The sequence below is a fragment of the Phyllostomus discolor genome, chromosome 2 (assembly GCF_004126475.2).
Source record: "Phyllostomus discolor isolate MPI-MPIP mPhyDis1 chromosome 2, mPhyDis1.pri.v3, whole genome shotgun sequence".
Classification (NCBI taxonomy): Eukaryota; Metazoa; Chordata; class Mammalia; order Chiroptera; family Phyllostomidae; genus Phyllostomus; species Phyllostomus discolor.
The window spans coordinates 103,089,808-103,113,608 of record NC_040904.2 but is presented as its reverse complement, the minus strand read 5'-3'; the positions used below and the strand labels follow the sequence as shown (position 1 = coordinate 103,113,608).

The 23,801-nt window shown below is 40.7% G+C and overlaps 1 protein-coding gene across 1 annotated transcript in view; it reads left to right on the top strand.

Moving 5' to 3' along the window:
• The window catches only part of ROPN1 (rhophilin associated tail protein 1), a 31,838-nt gene extending 22,666 nt beyond the window's left edge, over positions 1 to 9,172 (top strand). Inside the window, exons 3-6 of the mRNA XM_028504949.2 lie at positions 1,378 to 1,495; positions 2,738 to 2,899; positions 7,941 to 8,116; positions 8,636 to 9,172. Of these exons, the coding sequence (XP_028360750.1) occupies positions 1,378 to 1,495; positions 2,738 to 2,899; positions 7,941 to 8,116; positions 8,636 to 8,702 (523 nt within the window). The 3' untranslated portion in view covers positions 8,703 to 9,172. The remainder of the gene's footprint in view (positions 1 to 1,377; positions 1,496 to 2,737; positions 2,900 to 7,940; positions 8,117 to 8,635) is intronic.
• The last annotated feature ends 14,629 nt before the right edge of the window (positions 9,173 to 23,801 follow it).

Here is a 23,801-nt window from a genome sequence, read left to right as displayed (position 1 = left end):
GATTGAGTAAGTGGTGGGAAAGAGGTGTGGACACCTGGGGAGGGCACACAGTGCAATCTAAGAGGAGCCTTCCAGAGGCTCTGGGACACTGTGCTCATGTTCCTGGGTTGGGCCACAATGAAGCTTTTTATAAATGGAATGAAAATAAACCAGTGATTGCTCATAAAAAAAGACAGAAATGGGGTTGCTTTGCTGTAATGAGGCCTGTTTAGTTCTGCATTCTAAATTTTATGCATTACCTCTAAGCTTGAAGTTCAGTGTCAGAAGACTGATTTCTTTTGGCAAATCAGGCACACTGTTTTATACTATGCAATAGTTTAAAACCTCATTTTGTTCTTGTGCTGCTATTTTATCCCAAGAAAAATGACATTTCTTGGTATTATCCCTGACATTTATGTAAGAAAACACTCCATTCTTATAGCTTGCTTGCTCCCGTATTGTATCATGTGCTATAAATTTTTTAGCTCTCCATGAAGAGTTAGTTTGTAGTTCAACTGCAGTGTAAAAGGAGAGCATGACCTAACAGCACTCTCCATCCATTCACCCATTGAAAAGCTCTTAGCAGATGGTTTCATGTGACTCACAGACAGACCTGCAGCATTTTAGAGCATAGAACTCCACAAAGGACTTCCAAGACAAACTATATGAGGTCTGTCCAGGAAAAGTCCAGCCATTGCTAACAGAATGAGAACTGTTTACGTGACATCAATGTAACCTGACAGCCAAGGAGAGTGGACTGGAATGCACATGCATGAACAATGACGACTTCACTGTACTAGTAAGCGGGGGTGGTAGACGTCGTTGGGTGAGCATGTGTATTGTGTGGCCATCACATTCCAAATGATTGAGTAGAGCAATGAATCTGCATCAAATTTTGCGTTAAGTCTGAACATTACTCCATGGAAGCTATTTGGATTCAGAAGGCCACAGTTATGGGCAACTGATGACTGGCAGCTTCATCATGACAACATGCCTGCTCATGCATCACACTTCATGCAGAGTTTTTTGGTGAAACATCAAATCAGCCAGGTGACTCAGCCCCCCTACAGCCCAGATTTGTGACTTCTGGATTTTCCCAAAACTAAAATCACCTTTGAAAGGGGAGAGATTTCAGACTGTCAATGGGACTCAGGAAAATATGACAGGGCAGCTGATGGTGACTGGGAGAACTGTGTGAGGTCCCAAGGTGTCTACTTTGAGGGGACTGAGATGTCATTGTCCTGTGTACAATGTTTCTTGTATCTTCTTCAACAAATGTCTCTATTTTTCATTATTACATGGCTGGATACCTTCTGGATGGACCCTGTATATTTAATTCATTACAAGCAATAATTTCTTTGCATATGTGCTGTCAATGAAGAAACTTGTTTCTTTTAGTTATTTTGGAGCTATGACCCGCGGAGACATTCCTCCAGTGAGAGATCGGTCTGAGCCAGTTGCTTCATCTAACTTTGCAGAGCTTACACCTGAGCTGTTGAAGATCCTGCATTCTAGGGTAAGGGTCGTACTGCAGCACTGAGCAGAAATGGGGGTACAATATCAAGGCCAGCAGGTATAGACAAAAGCCCACCATCCCTCTGAAAAGCCAGCTGCCACTTAGGTTCATCCTAAAGTTCACTAAACAATGCACTGCAAATAACTCTTCCCTGAGGGAAGTAGGAATGATACTGAAATGGGCTGGAAGCTGAGCTGTTGGTGGGATCATCCCAGATTTCTTTGAAGCAAGCAGAATGTCCAGGGGCTCCATGAAATGGTAATCCCTTCTGCCCAGAAAGTGTTTTTGCAAGTCCATGTCCCTTGACAGCGTCTCCCTTACTGATCAAGATCATAAGACGAGGACAATCACAGTTTGGGGAGGGGCATATTGTAGGCCCCTGGTTATTCCAGGTGTGGATGGATATAGCCTAATTTTCAGGATAACTCTGGCTCTCTCTTCATTGACACATCATCCTGGGGGCTGCCTGCAGAATGGATGGGGGAATATGGTTTAGCACCATGAGACCCTGCTTTAGAATCCAGGACAGAGCAGTTTGGGGTGATTCAGGACTGACTTAGCCAGAGGCTTAGCATTTCACTAGAATCAAAGGGCCTGAGAAGGTGTAGTAATGCTTCACTGGGGCTTCTGTGCCCTTACCACATTGTTGGCCAACAGCTGGCCATTTGTTCCCTTTTCCTCTTAACCACCCAGGACCGTGAGCAGTGGACATGGCAGAGGTCCACGGTAACAGGGGCCAAGCGACATGAAGCATCCAGACCCCATTGTTCCTGGGGAAGGGTGAGGGGTCCGTGTGAGGTCTAGCACAAGGAACTGAATGGAGTCTGGAGGCAAGAGATTTAATACCTTGTTCCAATTTCACCACTGATTTTGGTGTCAAACAGTCCTCTGCCCCTTGGTTTCATTTCAGGCTGCCCTATCTGCCTTATAGGAACCACCTAGGAATGAAGCAGCAGATAATAAAAGCATCAGAAAAAATATAGTATAAATGTACATTTTTTTCATAATTCTGACATCTGAAGTTAAAGTGATTAAGTTATATCTTAGTATATTCTTCATTGGCTGAATATTTCTCTACCCCTTCGAAGATAACTGCCAATCAGACCCCCTTTTATCCCCTGACACCCCCATCACTTGCTAGACACTGGGAGAACACCGGGCCTTTCCTGGGCAGGCATTGCTCAGGGCATGCTTTCATCCTGTCGCTCATTCTCTGTCTTGTGTCCGTCTACTACCCTGCAGGTTGCTGGCAGACTGATTATCCATGTCAATGAGCTGGCCCAGATGTGGAAGGTGCTGAGTCTCCCACCAGAGCTGTTAAATAGTGTGATAAATGTGGGCCGCTTCACGGAGGAGATTGAGTGGCTGAAGTTTTTAGCTCTGGCTTGCAGCTCTCTTGGTGTTGTAAGTTAGCTTTAATGCTTTTTGTCCTTAAGGGGAAGTCTCTCTTTGGGCCGGGAAGGGCAGTACATCTATGTACACAGTCAACTCTCCAGGGCTGTGCCTCTTCATATCCCCTTCTCCTTCTGTCTGAATCAGTTTCTCAGCTCATCAGCCAGAAGCCAGAGTTAGGAGGAAAGAGAAAAGGCTGCCATCAGGCTCTGGGGAGAGGTTGACTAAAATGTGACTTTTGGATTATTTATGATTTGCAATCATTGCACTTAAATGTATTTCTGTCCCCACTTTACGCCCTCCATTCATGTTCCCTGAGATAACCAAGACCCAGCTGTGGAATAAGATTTGCTTATACCTGGGTTCCAGATACCTAGAAGATATGCCAATGGGAGGATTTTAAAAAAGAGTTGCAGCTTTATATAAAGCTACTCGATAAGCCTAATTGGATAAAACATCCGAGATAAGAGAGCTGGAAAGGAGAAAGAAGGCTGTGTCTAGACGTACAGTCATGACGTCATCGTGGAAGCTGTACACTCACACAGATGTATGCCTTTTCCAAACCTGCCTGGGTTTACAGTTGGAAGTCATCTTACTGTTTTAAAGAAAAAGATACTTCTGTAACTTAAATGAGAAACCATCAGAAACATGGTTTTTCAAAATTCCCTGAAATACATACAAGTTTAAAAGTTAATGGGAAAATTATCGCCTCTGCCAAAACCAAATGGTATGAAAAGGTATAGTTTGAATCATTCAGCATATTTAATCACAATCTTATTCTTTCTTCTCAAATATGCTTGAAATGCACATTTGAGCTTTTTGTTTCTGGGAAAATGTGTTTCCCCTGAAACTTTTATCATATTCATTTCTTTAGAGAGCAGGAGAGACGAGGCCATTTGTGAGAGGTGTTTTTTGTTGTTGTTTGTTTTTTGTCTCTGTTCTTTATGGCAACATTGTATAACAAACAAACACTCTCCTCCAGAGAGAAGAGGGAAGTGCAGCAGAGGGGCAGGTAAGCTGCCCTTCAGCATCATCACACTTCTGTGAAAATAGCCCCAAGGATTGGGAAAAATCACGGAAGGGAAAATAAAAAGTAGAGAGTTTCACCGAAGTCTTATAGGGTCACAAATTTATACCACACTCAGAGATGTCAGGAGGGTGGGGGGAATTATTTTTATTTTATCTGTAGTTAATTCTGATTTTCCTGATCTACCCCGCCCACAAAGAGTGGAGTAAGAAAATAAGTAGATTTAATCCAATACAGAAATTTTTGTCTGATGCAATTACTGAAACAGCCTTAAGGTAAATTGTCCAGTCTTTCAGGTGTCTCCTCACTGCTCCTCTCTTTAAGATGGCAGCTGAAAATGGGCAGTTAATAGTCACGGGGATGTAAAGTTCAGCACAGGGAATATAGTCAAGAATATTGTAATAACTATGCATGGTGTCAGGTGGGGTATTACACTTATCAGAGGATCACTCCATAAGTTATACAAGTATCTAACCACTATGTTGCACACCTGAAACTAATATAATATTGAATGTCAGCCCATAATTCAAAAAATTTTTAATCAATTGACTAAAAAAAAAGATGGCATTTGAGTGTATTAGGATATTAGGAAAGGGGTGACTCTTGGACCTTAGAACACCCAAGGGAAGGGTTTCCCACATCCCATGGTCCTCTCTGGCACCTCTGATCTGCCTGGAAGTAAGCACTTATCTTTGTGGTCGCTAGCTGTTCGCAACTTATGTCTTTGGTCTCTCTTTTCTTGTGGTACAATAGTCCCCACTGGCTCATTGTTGCTGGCACTCAGGGCTCCTTGACTCTCTTCCAGATTTCCCTCATCTGCTCCCTGGCTTCAGTGGTCACTTCACAGACCCTCAACCACCTTGTGAGATGTCTGCATCCTCTCCTTGTCCACATACCTCACAGTAACCAAGAGTGACTTTGGAAAGCCACACTCCAACCCTCCCTCTGCTTAGCTCACTGTGCAGCTGCTAGGTTTACTTTGATGTGGCTGCCTCCCAAATTCCAGAGGGGAAGCCACAAAGTGAGTCGTATATTTCTACCTGCCTGCTCAAATGATGAGGTCAAATTAGATGTGCCATGAAGTTCTTTCATCTCTAACATTCTATAATTCTATTCCCCCTTCTCTGTTTCCACTGAGACACCCTCTGGATAAGAATGGATCCCCTCCAATTCTGAGAGGTCCGGAGGTAGATGACTTTGCCCCTCATCACTTTTGTGTCAAAGAACATCCAGAAGTGAAGTCAGCCTGAAGGTCTAGTCTGTAAATAAAGGGTACTGTATGAATCCAGGAACCAATACTGTTATACCCATTTGTTACATGTTAGATTACTGTAGGGAACTTAAATGTGGGAGTGGTCAGGATGTTGCCAGCTACAGGAGGGTTTGCATTCTAGTTAATCCATATATCTTTAGAGGCAAGCCCAGAAATCCTTCCTTTCTTTGCCAACTCACCAGCCAGCCATGATCTCTTCCCTTTCAGCACACCCTTCTTCTAGAATAGCCTTCAGCACCTCCTGTTCCACTGAGACCAATTATATAAAGAGATATGTAATTGTGTTCACTGGAAAGAATGACATATTTATTAGCAAATAATTCACTTCCTGAGCCTTTCACCTCTAAGTTTTAAAATGAGGCTCATAAGATGCTGAAAGGCTCTCTCTATGAAGTGAATGCCTATCTGACCAAAATATCTTGTGCATCAGAATGCAGATTTCTGTTTTCTTTACATTTGTTTAAGTTTACCAAAAAGCTCCAGGCAAGATAATTCTTTATCTACTCATCATTTTATTAAATCTTTTAAAATATTTTAAAATCTTATGAAGGCAATAGAATTTGAAGGTTGTTTAAATGATCAGTAAAAGATGTTTGGGGTAGAAAACATCCGTCCTAGTTTGCTAGGGCTGCCATAACAAAGTACTACAGACTGGGAGGCTTACAATGAAAACTTATTTCCTCACAGTTCTAGGGGCTGGACATCCGAGATCAAGGTGTGTCTGAGGACAGTCTCCTTTGGTTTGTAAATGACCAATGCCTCCCTCTTTCTTTACATGGTTGTTCCTGTGTACATGTATGTATCTTCTCTCTCTCCTTTCCCTCCTCCCTCTCTCCCCCGCACCCCCAATTTCCTCCTCTTATAAGGAGACCAGACTTACTGGATTGAGGCCCACTCTAATGACTTCATTTTAACTGAAAGTACTCTGTAAAGGCTCTATCTCCAAATATGAGTTGGGGCTTCAACATATGAACTTTGGGCAGACACAATTCATATCATAACAGCACCTCAATTTGGATGAAACTATAGGAAGAGGACAACAGGACAAAGGCATATAGGAGTAGGGTTTGCTGTTGTTTTAAGAAAAGCAGAGAATGAACTATGGATGGAAATTAAGTAGGTCAGTTCACACATGCTTGCAAATCTACCCAAAACCATTGTCATGATGACCTCATCTTACATGCATGTTCTCCATCCTCACTGACAGCCTCTTACCCAGCTTCTTGTATGCCTGGCTTCCCGACCTCCTGCATGGTAATGCCTGGCACACTGCCTCAGTCAGTGCTTCACAGCAATTTCTAGGAGAGGACTCCCAAGGGCGAGAAAAAGTAAAAGAAAGTGGCTTGCCGAAAACCTAAAATTTCTTTCATATCAAGTAGTATAACATTTTAAACCTCATAGACATTGAAGATTCTATTTCATAAAATAGCAATGTTTGTAAATGTAAAATATTTAAATATTAAATCAATTATAATTAATTAATGCAAAAATGTCTAAATTATCTACCATCGGGTAAAACTGTGTCCCTGGGAAGGTGGAGCAAGTTGATTCAGCATCTTCATATACTTCACATACTTCAGCATCTTCATATACTTCACATACAGACTTACATCCCTGGGTAACACATACCACAGTTAAAGACACACCATGTAGACATTCATAACACTGAGGGAGAGGAAGAGAGCACAACAGCAAACAGAAACTGCAGACAAAGAATAGCTCTGGCCAGCCATTTGGGGAGTTTCAGCAGCTGCTGTTCCTTTCTCCCAGTTCGCCACTTAGGGCTAACTTTTCACTGATCCCTGCAGAGTGTGTAAGGAGAAGCTATACATCATCTGTTTTCATAAAACACCGTGGCATATATGCTGACCTGTCTTTGCCACTTTGGAGCTAATCAATCCTTTCTTTGAATTGTTTCTTTGCTTTATCCCATCATTTCATAACTCTTTTACTATTCAAAGTGTAGTTTTCCTTTAAAGACAAAGATAAGTAAAACTTCAGTTCTGAACATGATACTTTAATGTTCAAGTTTCATTGTAAGGAGTATTTGCTCCTGTAGCAACCCTTCCATTAAAACTTCTAGCATTCACTGTCTACTAATTTTTCTCAGCAACTACAAGGTCAGTGTCATATAATGGACTGGGTAGTTCTGATTATATAGATCCACATGTTTTATTTTTATTTTTTATTCTTAGATCCACATGTTTTAGAAGAACTAGGCTCATTGTGATGCTCAATGTCACTTTTCCTGAATCTGTAACTGTTATCTCCCCAGGGGCATTACCCTCTGCCTACTCTCCCCTCAACCCCCACCCCAGTGGTATTTGCCCCAAGTATCTTGTTACACTAATCACTTCATCCCCTTGGAGATAAGACAGGAGGACAATACAAATAATAAATCATTTTAATTTTGTAGGATACAAATCCAATTCTTGTTGAGTAAGTTTGTTCCGATTAAAATAATAAATATTTTAAAGTACTGAGAAGTTTCTAAATTTAATTCCTTGACAGTATCCCTCCAACAAAGAAAGAAAAGGAAAAAAAAGAAGAAGAAGACACCCGGTAGACCAAGATTATCTGATTGAATTAGATAACATTTGGGCACAAAAAATTAAAACTTGCCAGAATATTACACTATTCCCACTTCATTTTATGAGAGCAAATTTTTTGTTTTCTTTCTCATATCTAAACTGGTCTTAGGAATCTAGCCTGGAATAGTGACTGTTTCCTAATTTAATCTTATGGCTTTATAGACCATTTCCAAAACTCTCAAGATAGCATGTGAAGTTCTATCATCTGACCATGATTGTGGACCTGCCCGGATCCCTTTCAGCACCTTCCAGTTTCTCTACACATATATTGCTGAAGTGGACGGGGAGATCTCTGCATCACACGTCAGCCGAATGCTGGCCTACATCGAACAGGAAGTGTAAGTAAATGTTTACCAAATGAAGGGGAAAAAAGAAGGAGGAAAATAAATCTAGCGAGCCAAAGCAAACTGAGGTTACTGTATTATACCGCTCTGAGAACAGAGAAATATTATGGAGAACAAGAGATAAGGATCCAAAAGAGCAGGAGAAAAGGAAAGGGAGGAAGGGTATAGGACAGTGATTCTGTTTGTTGCGAAGACCAGCAGCACGGCATCACCGGGAAACCCGTTAGAAATGCAGTTCCTCAGGCTGCACCCTTAACCTGCCTAATTAGTAACTTGGGAGGCGAGGGCCCAAGCATCTGTGTCTTAGCAAATCCTCCTGGTGATGCTGGCTCATGTTCAGGTTGCACCAGTGGGGGAGGAGAGAGGGAGGAGGAGCATACAGTCAAAAGTTCAGAGAAAAAGTGAGTGATGAGGGCGGGAGCTGCAGCAGAATTCACCCAGAGAGTTTACAAAGTCTTTCTTAAGAATAATTGTTAAAGGAACTAACCCCAGACATATATCTCTCCCAAACAGAATTGGTCCTGATGGCTTAATCAAAGTGAATGACTTTACCCAAAACCCCAGGGTTCGGCTGGAGTGAATGCACATTTTTGGAATTTTAGAGGAAGATACAGAGATGGTTGTGCTTCAGAATAGCTGAACCCCATACACCATCCACTGTCCATTTTCTTGTACAACTGGTACACACTAATAAACAATTAGGCAGACACGAAATCAGAGATGTGTGGAATTAAAATGTAAAATTATTGGAACAAAACGCCTTAATAGAAGATTAGTATTCTCCCCACATGGACACTAAGTGCAAGTGACTGAGGAGGCATGGATAGAAAATGCTTCTCAAGTCAAAACCAGACTGTCAGATTTTCAAAGGTAGAATGTTAACCACACACAGTTTCGATGTTTTGTGATTGTTAGACACAACTTGGGTGAGTATCTTTTACATGGTCAGTCCGTATTTTTATCAGTTTATTTCTCCATTTGTTGGTACAATTCTAGTCATTCGTTCTTTCACTCACTCACCAATATTTACTGAGTTGGGCTGTATGCCAGGGATAGCATTACCAGATAAAATACAGGATGCCAGTTAAATCTGAATTTTGGATAACCAATATTTCCTTCCCCCCACCCCCTATACCTGGCAACCCTAGGCAGGATCTATGCTGGCTTCTGGGCACACGCAAATAAATCATATCTGAATTCTGCCCTCAAGGAGCTCATAGTTTAACACTAAGACATAAACCTAAATCACTTTAATGCAAATGGCCCTGAGGGGTACTAATGAAGTATCTCAGAGACCAGTATTAAAGTGTTAATATCAACAGATTTTTCAGACACCATAGACACACGAAATGGGACCCTCTTGGGAAAATCTCCTGCATGAGCTTAAGACCAGCTGACAAGGTCACAGAAAGATTTTTCTTTCTCCCATGAGACAAATGAGATTCACAGGCCTTGAGGCTATTGTTCTTAAGGCCAGGTGTGCCAAGGTTGCCGAGTCCCTTCTATCGGTAATACTATCCCCTCTTAAAAGTTATTTTTGTATAAAAATCATGTTATCTTACATTTTCATTCGTATATCCCTCTACTGAATGGGGGAGAAATTTGTCTGTTGGTGTCTAAATAAGTAGAAGAAGATTTTAATAGGATATCACCATAGGCCCTTGATTTTAGGCTACAGGAAAACAATGAAAAGAGCTGAAACATATTCTACAATCATGGTCATCTGGCTGCACCTGCAGGGGCATGGCAACAACTGATCGTCTCTGCTATCTGCCATCTTAGCCAAAGTGGCCCATCATTTACATCCCACCCTGGGATCTTAGGCAGTTTGAAAATCCTGAAACATTGCCAGTGAACCCGGCAGTCTAATTAATTGGGATGAGAGAATGAGTGAAATCCTTCAGCCTGCTTCAGTGTGGCTGAAAGAAATTCTCTGTCACTGCGATCAGAGAATTTAAATATGATCTTGCCTAGGAGTGGGGAGTGAAGCGGAGCAAAGGGAACAACCCCAATATGAAAGTCCCTCAGAAAGCAAATTAAGTTCATAAACATAATAAAAGCAGTGTTTTTGTGGCAATGTTTCCTCTTAAGTCATTTACATGACCAAACTCCATATTCTCAACAGACACCCAACCTCTCTACAGCACATCTTTCAGCAGTCACCCCAAGTGTGGAAAACAGCTTTGCCTTCAACCTGCACTATGCTGTATTAACAATGTTATAAATATGTAATTGATAATAGTCAGCATTTATTAAGCACCTACTATGTACAAGCCACAGTGCACAATACTTCACATACATTCTCAGCATCGTTTTAATAAACTGTCCTGGTGAAGTCAATACTATGATCTCCGTTTCATAGATGAAAAAATCTTAAAGAAATTAAGTTGTTCACTGCCACTGGTGAGAAGGAATTTGAATTCAGGGTTGCCTGACTCCAAACTTGGGCTGCTTTGTATACTCAATGCCTGTCTTAGTATTGAGTTTCCCCCCCAGAAACAGCCTGTGAAACAAGGATGTAAGTGTGAGCAGTTTAGTATTTGGAAGGCAATCCCAGGAACAGTGGGAAGGAAGTAAGAAAAGTTGAGTGATGAGAAGAAAGCTAACAGAGGGTGTGTTATCAAGCCAGCTATCCTTGAGTCCAACCCTTCTGCAGGACTTTGGGAGACAGTGTAGAACATGCCTCAGAAGTATCACACCTTAAGGGATGAGGGAGCTATTCATCATCTGCTAAGGGCTGCTTCCTCACCAAATTCTGTTCTGTCATTGACTGAGGGCTACTTCCAGGGATATTAACTTTCTGGCATTTCTAGCTTGCCCAATTCATGGCCTGAGCTTGCTTCGTTTGTTCCTGAAAAAAGTGCTCAGGTAGGAAGTCATAGGTGTTCACAATAAGTATATGGATTGGGACACCACCAAAATCTGCTGCAATGCCTTACAGAGATTTTAGTGAATCCAATTTTTAGCATACTAATCACTATCATCTCTCAGCTTGGGTCAGGCACAAGCCCTAGGGGTGGCAGGGCAATGATTGGCTGATACCGTACTGTATTAAAATCACATTTGACCCTTAAATCTGGCACATTGCCCAAACCAACTCTTTTTTCCTTGTGATGAGATCATTCCAAATGGGCTCTCTTAGTCCTTGCCGCCAACAGACCCTTGTCAGACCCATCCCACTGGCCTTCGTACCATGACCGGAAATACCTGAATCCTAGTGTGATTCAAGTTAAGCTGTCAGTCTGAGGCCCCTGTAATATATGGTTTGTATTCCTCCTTTAAAAAGAAAAATATTCAAAAAGTAATAAAATCAGGATTTTATAAGGAAAAAAGTGGGCTCTTTCTTTTCTAAATGAAACTTACTTGATTAAAGTGGAAGCTGCAGGTACATTGAAAGCTTCAGTGGGAAATGCAAAGATTATGGCTCAATTCCATGTTCTGTGTGCTCCATGTCTTTTCTCTCTTTGATGCTATGCACCCAGGCACCTCACTATCTCCAGTTAACCAACAACTTCCAAGATCACTAGAGCCCTGCCACAGAAGGAACTAGACACTCAAATGAGGAAAGCTGATTTTGAATTAGGTAAAAATGGGATTAACTCCAAATCATTGGAGAGGCTCCTGAATGCTTCTGATAAATAAATATATATGTATATATGTGGGGTGGGCGGGGGGTGCTCTGCCCGCAGGGCTGCCCCATCTGTATGGAGGAGAATAAGTCTACCAAGACATGATCTGCTTGGGGAGGAAAGGTGGCTGATCTCTCAAAGGAGAAGGGCGAAGAAGAGCCTTTTCTTCAATGGGCTTTTATTGGGTTCAGTTTGCACAGGAATAGAGGTAAAGCTTATTAATCATTGTCAGGCTGTAAGGATCAAACAATAGCATACAAAGAACTGCAGAGGGCTTATTCTGAGTCAGAGTCTGTCAGCTAAAGGGTTACAAAACATTGGGAAACAAACTTATTTCTTGCTTGGACCTTTATCAGAAAATTGAGAGCATTCTTAGCAAAGCAGGTTTCACAGGACTTTGTGTACCCTTTCTTAGTCCTGATTGCTCCAGGGAACCTGCTTTTCCAGCACAGGGCTGCATCACCCTCTGTCATTGTTTCAGGCTTAAGTCAGGCAGCGGAAGTAAGGCAGCCAAGAGATTAGGAGACTTCTTGCAGGCAGGATGGAGGGCTCAGGCTCTGTCAAAGCTGAGGAGTGACGGTCCATCACCCATTTTTGCTATAGCCCCCCAAGTCCTTCCCTGGGAGCCCCCCATGATTGTGCCTGTCTTAGGTCATCCCTCCCTTGAGGAATCTTACCTGTCACTGGCTAACTGGTCATGCACTGGGGACTAGGCAGGGTGACGTAAAGGGGGCAGAGACAGCAGCCCTGCCAGGGAGATAAGCTTTGTCTCCTTAGTGGCTTATGGTCCCAAGGTCACTCACTCAGCCTTAGCCATGGGGGGGTTACAGCTTCTGAAACCAGTCAAGGTGATTCCCAACATATACATATATGTGCACATATATGTTTCAGAAATGTGCATACTAGCATTTGTCTGAGAAAAATACAAAACTTTTTAGCAAGTTCTCAAAATTGTATATGATCTCAAGAGGTTTAAGAGCCGTTGGGTTAGAAATAATTCTGGAAAATACCAAATGGGTTGAAGAAAAGCAACAGGGCAGTATGTCTTTCCAAACAGATCTGAGCTCATGCTCCCAACATTTAATTTATTATCCAGTCTACAGCTTCTTACTTTTTTAATTTATTTTTTTATTGTTGTTCAGTGACCGTTGTCCCCATTTCCCCCCATTGCTCTCCCCACCCTGTCCAACCTCTGTTGCCAAAGACAATCCATACCCCATTGTGCTTGTTCATGAGCCCTTTGTACATGTTCCCCTTCTTTCCCCAACTATCTCCCTCCCCCCTCACTGTCAGTTTGTTCTTTATTTCCATGTCTTTGATTCTTTTTAGCTCATTTGTTGATTAGGTTCCACTTATAGGTGAAATAATATGGTATTTGTCTTTCACTGCCTGGCTTATTTTACTTTGCATAATATTCTCTAATTTCACCCATGCTGTTGCAAATAGTAGGACTTCCTTCCTTCTTTCTGCTGCATAGTATTCCATTGTGTAAATGTACCACAGTTTTTTGATCCACTCACTTACTGATGGGCACTTAGGCTGTCTCCGGCACTTGGCTATTGTAAATAACGCTGCGATGAGCACTGGGTGCATAGGTTCTTTTGGTGTTTCAGGATTCTTAGGGTATAATCTCATCAGTGGAATCACTGGATCAAAAGGCAGTTCTGTCTTTAGTTTTTTGAAGAAATTCCATACTGTTTCCCACAGTGGCTGCACCAGTCTTTATTCCCACCAAAAGTGCACTAGGGTTTCCTTTTCTCCATAACCTTGCCAGCACTTGTTGTTTGTTGATTTTGTTAAAGATGGCCATTCTCACCAGTGTGAAGTGATATCTCATTGTGGTTTTAATTTGCATCTCTCTGATGGCTAGTGATGTTGTACACCCTTTTATATGCCTATGGGCCCTCTGTGTGTCCTCCTTGGAGAAGTGTCTGCTCAGGTCCATTGCCTGGTTTTCGAGTTTTTTAAATTTTTTTAAAGATTTTATTTATTTTTAGAGAGGGAAGGGAGGGAGGGAGGAGAGAGAGAGAGAGAGAGAGAGAAAGAGAGAGAGAGAGAGAGAGAGAGAGAGAGAGAGAGAGAGAGGGAGAGAAACATCAATGTGCGGTTGCTGGGGGTTCTGGCCTGCAACCCAGGAATGTACCCTGGCTGGGAATCGAACCTGGGACACTTTGGTTGCCAGCCCGAGCTCAATCCACTGAGCTACGCCAGCCAGGGCTCCATTGCCCATTTTTTAATTGGATTGTTTGTCTTTAAATGTGGAGTCTTCATATATTTTGGAGTTCAAACTATTGTCTGAGTTATCATTGGCAAATATATTTTCCCATATAGTTGTTTGCCTTTTATTTTGCTGATGTTTTCTTTACCCATGCAGAAGCTTGTAAATCATATTTATTCTTTTCTTTATATCCCTTGCTCTAGGGGACATATTGGTGAAAATATTGCTGTGTGGGATATCTGAAATTTTCTAGCCTATGTTCTCCTCTAGGACTCTTTTGGTGTCATGATTTATGCTTAAGTCTCTTACACATCTTGAGTTTATTTTGGCATATGGCATAAGTTGGTGATCTAGTTTCATTTTTTTTATGTGCAGCTGTCCAGATCTCCCAGCAACATTTATTAAAGAGGCTATTTTAACTACCTTTTATTCTCCTGCCCCCATTGTTGAATATTAATTGATCAAAGGCACCTGGATTTATTTCTGGGCTCTCTGTTCTCTTCCATTGATCTAGGGGTCTGTTCTTATCCCAGTACCAGACTGTTTCGATTACAGTCTTGTAATCAAAGTTTGTGTAGTTTGATGTCAGGTATTGTGATCCCTCCTACTTTGATCTTCTTTCTTAAAATTTCTGAGGGTATTTGGGGTCATTTACAGTTCCATATAAAGTTTTGAAATGTTTGTTCTATACCTGTGAAATATGTCATTGGTATTTTAATAGGGATTGCATTGAATCTATAAATTGCTTTGGGTAGTATGGACATGTTAATGATGTTAATTCTTCCAAGCCATGAACATACTGTATGCTCCCATTTGTTTGTGTCTTCCTTAATTTCTTTCTTCAGTGTTGTGTAGTTTACTGAGTACAGGTCTTTTACCTCTTTGGTTAAGTTTATTCCTAGGTAATTTATTTTTCTTGTTGCTATAGTAAATGGGATTTCCCCCCCTAATTTCTGTTTCTGGTATTTCATTATTGGTGTACAAAAAAAATGCCTTTGATTTCTGAATATTTACTTTGTATCCCACCATTTACCAAATTCACATATTAGGTCAAGTACTTTTTTGGTGGAGTCCATAGGGTTTTCTATGTACACTATCATATCATCTGCAAACAGTGACAGTTTTACTTCCACCTTTCCAATTTGGATGCCTTATATTTCTTTTTCTTGCCTGATCACTGTGGCTAGAACTTCCAATACAATGTTGAATGGAAGTGGTGAAAGTGAACAACTTTGTCTTTTTTATGATCTTAGTGGGAAAGCTTTCAGTTTCTGCCCATTGAGGATGATGTTCACTGTAGGTTTCTTGTATATGACCTTTATTATGTTGAGGTATGCTAACCTCTGCTCCTACTTTGCTGAGTGTTTTTATCATAAATGGGTGCTGTACTTTATCAAATGCCTTTTCAGCATCTATTGATATGATCGTGTGATTTTTGTTTTTTGTTTTGTTTATGTAATGTAGTATGTGTATTGATTTCTGTATATTATACCATTCCTGAATCCCTGGGATGAATCCTACTTGATCATGATGTATGATCTTTTTAATGTATTGCTGAATGTGGTTTGTCAATGTTTTGTTGAGGATTTTAGCATCTATGTTCATCAGCAATATTGGCCTGTAGTTTTCTTTCTTTGTTGTGTCTTTATCTGGTTTTGGAATTAGGATGATATGGGACTCATAAAAAGAGTTTGAGAGTCTTCCCTCTTCTTGGATTTTTTTGAATAGGTTGAGTAGGACAGGGGGTTAGCTCTTCCCTAAATGTTTTGTAAAATTCTCCTGTGAAGTTGTCCAGTCCAGGGCTTTTGTGTGCTGGGAGTTTTTTCATTACTGCTTCAATTTCACCAGCTGTTATTGGTGTATTCAGGTTTTCTGCTTCTTCCTGATTCAGTTTTGGAAGATTATATGTTTGTAGAAATTTGTCCATTTCACCCAGGTTTGCAAATTTCTTGGCATATAGTTGTTTGTAGTAATTTCATACAATTCTCTGTATTTCTGTGGTATTGGTTGTAATTTCTCTTCTTTCATTTCTTATTTTACTTATGTGGGTCCTCTTTTTTTTTCTTGATGAGTCCCCTTAAAGGCTTGTCAGTTTTGTTTACTTTTTCAAAGAACAAGCTACTGGATTTACTGATCCTTAGAATTGTTCTTTTAGTCTCTATGTCATTTAATTCTGCTCTAGTCTTATTTCCTTCCTTCTATGCACTTTGAGCTTTGTTTGTTGGTGTTCCTCCAGTTCTTAGGATGTAGGTTTAGGTTGTTTATTTGAAATGTTTCCATCTTTTTGAGGTAGGCCTGTATTGCTATGAACTTCCCCCTCAGGACTGTCTTCACTGTGTCCCATAGGTTTGGGGCTGTTGTATGTTCATTTTCATTTGTTTCCAGAAAGTTTTTTTATTTCTTCCTTGATCTTGTTGTTAAGCCATTCATTGTTTAATGACATGTAATTCCATCTCCATGAATTTTACTGTTTTTGAATTTTTTCCTGTAGGTTATCTTCTAGTTTTAAGCCATTGTGATCTGAGAAAATGCTTGATATGATTTCAATTTTCTTGAATTTGTTGAGGCTTGTTTTGTGTCCTACCATGTGATCTATCTTTGAAAATGTCCCATGTGGATTTGAAAAGAATGTATGTTTTGCTTCTTTGGGGTGAAAGGCTTCTCTATATATCAGTTAAGTCCACTTGATCTAGAGTGTCATTCAGTGCCACAATATCCTTGTTGATTCTTTGTTTGGAAGGTCTATCCATTTTTGACAGTTGAGTGTTAAATCCCCTAATATAAGTGTGGTTGCTGTCTATATATTTCTTGAAGTCCTCTAAGATTTTCCTTATATATTTAAGTATTCCTATGTTGGCTGAATGTATGTTTATAATATGTATGTCTTCTTGATGAATTTTTCCCTTCAGTGTTATGAAGTGACCTTGTTTGTCTCTTTTATGGCCTTTCTCTTGAAATTTATTTTGTCTGATGTAAGTATTGCTACACCAGTTTTTTTCCCCCTGTCCATTTGCTTGGAATAGTTTTTTTCCAATCCTTTCCCTTTCAGTCCATGTAGGTCTTTTGTTCTGAGGTGGTCTCTTGTAGGCAGCACATGGCAGGTCATGTTTTCTTATACATTTAGCTACCCTTTGTCTTTTGATTGGACCATTTAAATTCATTTACATTTAAGGTTATTATTAATAGGTACTTATTCATTGCCATTTCCCCCCTTTGTACCTGTGTTCCTCTGTTTCTCACTTTTTCCTCATCCTCTTAAATTAGTCCCTTCAGCATGTCTTGCAATCCTGTTTTGGTGGAGGTGCATTCTTTTAGTCTTCTTTTAGCTGGGAAACTCCTTATTTCCCCTTCCATTTTAAATGAGGGTTTTGTTGGGTAGAGTAGTCTTGGAATAGTCTTCATTAGAGTAGTCTTCATTATTTGGAATATTTCCTGCCATTCCTTTCTGGCTTGTAGTGTTTCTGTTGAGAAGTCTGTTACTAGCCTTATCAGAGCTCCTTTCTATGTTACTATCTGTTCTTTGGTTGCTGCCTTTAAGATTCTCTCTTTGTCTTTGTTTTATTTTGTTTGTTTTTTAACATGTCCAACAGATACTTCATTTTTAAGGTATATTTTATTATTATTATTACAGGTGTCCCAATTTGTCTCTCCTTTATCCCCCTCGTATGCTGCACCTCCCTACCCTCCAGCATTCCCACCCCCTGCTTAATTTATGTCCATATGTTGTACATCTAAGTTCTTTGGCTTCTCCATTTCCAATACTATTCTTAATCCCCCCTCTCTATTTTGTGCCTACAAATTATGGTTCTTATTCCCTGTATCTTTTTCCTCCATTTGTCCCCTTCCCTCCCCTCTCATAGCCCTCAATGTGATCTCTAATTCTGTGATTCTTCTTCTTGTTTATAGTTGTTGCTTAGTTTTGGGAGGTTTTTTTAGACTCAGTTGCTAAGAGTTGTGAGTTGTCATTTTACTATTCATAGTTTTGATCTTATCCTTTTTTTAGATAAGTCCCTTTGACATTTCATATAATAAGGGATTGGTGAAGATGAACTCCTTGAACTTGACCTTATCTGGGAAACACTTTCTCTGCCCTCCCATTCTAGATGAAAGCTATGCTGGATAGAGTAACCTTGGATGTGGGCCCTTGCCTTTCATGATTTGGAATACTTCTTTCTAGCCCCTTCTTGCCTGCAAGATTTCTTTTGAGAAATCAGCTGATAGCTTTATGGGAACTCCTTTGTAGGTAATTCTCCCCTTTCCTCCTTCTGCTTTTAATATTCCCTCTTTATCTTTAATCTTGGGTAACTTAATTATGATGTGTCTTCCCGTGTTTCTTCTTGGATCCATCTTTTTTGGGATTCTCTGAGCATCCTGAACATGCCTATCTAGTTCCTTCACCAGAATGGTGGAAGTTTTCTTTTGTTATTTGTTCAAATAAGTTTTCAATCTCTTGCTCTTCCTCTTCTTCTCCTGGAACCTCTATGATTTGGATGTTGGAACATTTGAAGTTGCCCTAGAGGTTCTTATAGTCTCTCTTCATTTTTATAGATTCTTGTTCCTTCATTCTGTTCTAGTTGAATGTTTATTTCTTCTTTTTGTTCCAAATCATTGATTTGAGTCCTGTTTTTTTTTCCTGTCACTGTTGGTTCCCTATAGATTTTCTTAAATTTTACTTTGTGTAGCCTTCATTTCTTCCTTCATTTTGCAACTGAACTCAGTCATTTCTGTGAGCATCCTGATTACCAGTGTTTTGAACTCTGCATCAGGTAGTTGTCTATCTCCTCATTGCTTAGGTCTTTTTCTGGAATTTTGATCTCATATTTATTTGACTCATTTCTTTGTCTCAGTGCACCTGTTATGTTGTAAGGGGTAGAGCCTTAGGTATTCACCATCCACTTCACTGTGTTGTGGTGCTTTATGTATAGGTGGGGTCAGAGAAGGAACAATGCTTGCTTGGCTCTCTCCCCACTTTCCTTCTCTTCCTGTGCTTCCCACAAGCAAATTTGGCCCTTCTGGTGCTTATTCCCACATGGGAGGACTTGTGTATGTTCTAGGATCCTGTGGGCCTCTCCAACAGACTCTTTTTTTAGGCTGGGAGTTTCTCCTGCCACCACAACCCCCACAGGTTTTTATAGCCAGAGGTTTTGAGGTTTTATTTCCCTGTGCTGGAACCCTGGGTTGTACAGTTTGACACTCCTCAGTTGTTCCTCCTGGTGTATCCACACACACATATGTGAAGTCCTGTCCACCAGCTGCTGCCTCCCCTGCCTTATCTCTGCCTTGCCATGAGTCCTCTCCACCCCAGCTTCCCATCTCCTCTCCTCCTACCAGTCTGGATCAATATTTCTTCTTTAACTCCTTGGTTGTTGGACTTCCATGCAGTTTGATTATCTGGCAATTCTGGTGGGTTTTTGTATTTAAATTTTTTGTTATCCTTCTTTTGGTTGTGTGAAGAACTGAAGTGTTTCAACATATGCTTTCATCTTGGCCAGAAGTCATATTCTCTCTTTGTTTTTTAATTTTGCTGTTTTTTATTATGATGTGCCTTGGAGTGTGCTGCTTTGGGTTCATTTTAATTGGTACCCTCTATGCTTCCTGGACTTGTGTGACTTTTTCTCTTATCAAGTTAGAGAATTTTTCTATCATTACTTTTTCAAACAGGTTTTGTATCCTTTGATCCTCTTCTTCCCCTTCTGGTAACCCTATTATATGGATATTTTTACATTTCATGTCCTATAGCTCCCTTACTTTTGAATTTTCCATCTGGGAATTTTTTTTCTAACTTGTCTTCCAGCTCACTGACTCAGTCCTCTGCCTCATCTAACCTGTTTTTAATTCCTTCTACTGTGTTCTTCATTTCAGATATTGTATTTTTTATTTCCTCTTGTCTCTTATTGATAGGTTTCTATGTCCTTTGTCATGCCGGTGTAGTTTGCAGTAAGTTCCTTGAAGCTTCCTTGGAGTTCTTTGAAGTTCTCACTGAGTTCTGTGAGCATCTTTATAACCACTATTTTGAGTTCAATGTCTGGTAGTTTGGTTGCCTTGATTTCATTTAGCAATCTTTCTGGGGATTCTTCCTTTTGACTTAGGGTTGTTTCTTTGTTTCCACAATTTGGATAACTCTTCTAGTTAGATTGATCTACTCTGACTCCCTGTCTTTGTGGTGTGGTCTTCTGTGGTAGGAGACCTGTGGGACTCAGTGGTGCAATCTCCTTGATCACCTGTGCTTGATGCTCTTGCACTACTCTTTATGCCTTTTATGTGGCTGCAATTGTGTTTTGGTTGTTGTTGAGTCATTTTTTGGGGGGTTCTTCCCTCTGGCTGACTGACTGAGTCACTCCACCCTCCAAGCAGCCCAGGGCAAACAGCCCAGGAATCTGACCCACACCCACCAAGATATCCCCCACCCACAATTATACTATCAAGAGCCAATGTTCCAATATTAATAAAGGTTTAAAGAGATTGAGACTATTATAAGAAATGAAAAACAAATATGAGATGACTAACTGAAAAATAAGAGATTTTGCCAGGGTAGAGGAAGGGTAAATAATAAGAGTAGGGGATAGAGGCAAGGCAAAGTGGGAAAAAAATAAAATTTACTTCATAACTCAAAGAAAGGGGAAGGAAAGGTGGAATGGAATAAGAGAGGAAAAGCATATAGTATTAGGATAAAATCAAATTTTAAAGAAAAAGTAAATATATATATATATATATATATGTCTATATTTAGTGAGAGATAAAACAGACAACCCCATAATTTTTATATATAAAAAATACATTTTATATATATATCCCTAATTGCAGAAAAATCTCCACCACAGAGATATCAATAACCAATGAGCTAAGATTTATATAGGTAGAATGGGAATAAGGGCACAATGAAAGAAAGAAGAGCTAAGAGATATCTAGAGGAAAGAGAATTTATTTTGAAAGGAGAGAGGGAGAAGGAATACTAAGAGTGTGGGGTGAAAACCTGGCTAAGACAGGGAATAATTAATGTTTAAAATAAAAAAAAAGGAAGGGCAGAAGGAAGGTAGAATGTTGTAGGAGAGGGGAACAGTAAAATCTGAGATTTGAAACACAAAGATAGTCACTATGTAGAAATAAGATTGAAGAATTGTAACAACAACTTTTACCCACTACCTATGGGCAAAGATTGATAAGGGCGAAGAGAGAATAAGGGTGTTTTAGGAACAGGAGAAGGAATGTGAGCTGACTAATGACAATCACAAATGATTTTGAGGGAATGGAGGGTGGAGAACAGTAACAAGTCATAGCAAGAGAGAAAATAGAATTTAAAACAAAGGAAGAGGAAGGAGGTAATATGGAGGAAGAGAAGAAAAGAGCAATATGTGAGATTTGAAATAAACTATAATACCTGGTACCTTATTATGCCCAAACTTGAAGTGAAATGAATGTTAAACAGCTTTGCAGGAGAGAATCTAGTGTCTCCTTGTACCTGTCTCTATTTTCTCTGTGCTGCTTTAGTAAACTGGGGCCCATGGAGCTGTGTAGCACAGTAGTATCTGGTGCAGGGTCTTTTTCTTTTTCTTCTTAGGAAACAGGGAACTGCTGGGCCTGACCTTGCCACTCTGCTGAGCCTGTAATCCCCCCAGTGGGGGCTGGGTTGGCCTGTCTGTGAAAGACTGATTGACTGAAGCAAATCTCAGTCATTCAGCTCCTTCCACACTTGAGCCTGCTGTCTCACAGGAGGTTCAACCTGAATTCTCCACTCTGCTCTGCCCTCTGCTTGTTAACTGTCAGGTCAGGTCCTCCCTTTTAGTGTTTTCTCTGCCTCTGATATTTTGATTAGCAAAGCTGCTGCATCTTGCCTGACCTCATGCATTGGCCTGTGTGTCCAGGTCCCTGACAAGCCTTGGGTATGTTTCAGCTACCCTTGTAGAAGACCGTCTCTATGGCCCCCACACAATTGTGTGGGTCCCTGGGGGTCCTGTTCTCCATGAGCTCCCTTTTCCCCCAAATCACAGTATCTCCTGGTCAGGGCTGGCCACCTTCTTATGGGGCCTCTGACAACATTAGATAAAATTTCTCTCTGAACCTTCCCCGGATGGCATTGGGAAGATCCCCTCAGCTCTGCTATAACACAAGGCGCTGCTGGCAGCGTGCTTTCCCTGCTCCCTCCAGAAGTCTTCAGCCTGTTCCTGCTGTGCTATTTCTGAAGTCTGCAGTTTCTGAAGGCCTTTTCTCACAGCTCCAGTAGCTTGAGGGTCCTGCATGGATCTTCAGCCACTCAGACCGTGCAGCCAGCAGTGCTGGACTGGCCAGCGGTGGCAGGTACCTGGAAAAAGTCCTGGCGGTTGGCTCCAGGTGCCCCACCAGTGAACAGTTCTCTGCATACTCCTGCGCACTCCCCGCTCTCCTCTGTGTAAGCTCTCACTCACAGACACTTTCACACGCTCTAAACTATGAGATGTGACTTCAAATCTGGTCCGTGTCTGAGAGCAGATGAACAGAGCTGCCCACTACTCTGCCACCATCTTGGACCCCCCAGCTTCTTACTTATTGAATCTTGTATCCTAGCTATAAATTTTAACTGTGTTTTTAGTTTAAATTTTCATATGCTTTGCAACTTTAGTTGTTTCTTATAAATTGTAACATAGTTAAATATGAACAGAGCCTGTCACACCTCTGAGGTAAGCTAAATGGAAAGTCATTGGTCTAATACACTAAATTATAAAGCCCTGCCTCAACCAAGTAGTCATTAACCATGATCCTAGAAGGACCTAAATTTCTACATCAGGCTCAAAGGGGTGAGTTCTGGATAATCCTGAGTCTCAGAACATTCAAGTGGCCATCAGTCCCAATGCACCAAAGCAGTCCAAACATTGGTTGGTTCATTTATTTACTCAACAATTTTAAAATTCCTACTACATACAAGGCGTTGTGCTATATATCGTGATACTATAGTAAGATCCCTGCTTTTACAGAGACTAAATTCTACTTGGGAAGACAGAAATCAAACAACAAATCACATAAGTAAAAAGTGATGCTATAACATCCTAGTATTGGGCACATGACTAGGTTTGTAGAAGTGGGATAGAGAAGTGGAATGAAAGGCTTTCTTGAGGGAGTAACCTGAAAGTGAACTCAGAAGCCTACAGCTTCAGTTATCACAGATGATTCAGAAATGTGTACCTGTAGCCCTGCCTGGTGTGGCTCAGTGGATTGAGTGCCAGCCTGCGACCCTTTAAAGGGTCACTGGTTCTATTCCCAGTCAGGGCACATACCTGAGTTGTGGGCCAGGTCCCCAGAGCAGGGTGTGTGAGAGGCAACCAGACATTGATATTTCTCTCTCTCTCTTTCTCCCACCCCTCTCGTCTGTCTAAACATAAAGAAAATCTTTTTAAAAAGAAAAGAAATATGTATCCATAGCCCATACCTCTCCACCAACCTCCAAACTCAACTACGGAGTAGCCTTCTTGGTGTCCCTTGACTATTCCAAGGCATCCCTAATCAATACATCCAAAAAGAAGTTCCTAGTTTCCTTTTTTTTTTTTTTCATAATAAAACACTGGAGGAGATGAGTTCATAAACTTCCCTACTAAATACAGATCTCTCCCATCACCCATCCAGATACAAAACCTAGAGACCAAAGTTGAAAACTTCTGGTCAAGATGGTAACCAGACATGGTATAGGCAGACATGGCTTGTCTCTTCACACAACACATCAAAATTACAACTAAAATATAGAACAACCATCACTCAGAACAGTCAAAAATCAATTTGAATGGAAGTTTGACAACTATGGAATTAAGGAAACCACATCAATACTGAGCCAGCAAACGGGTGCCATATCTGAGATTCCATCAAC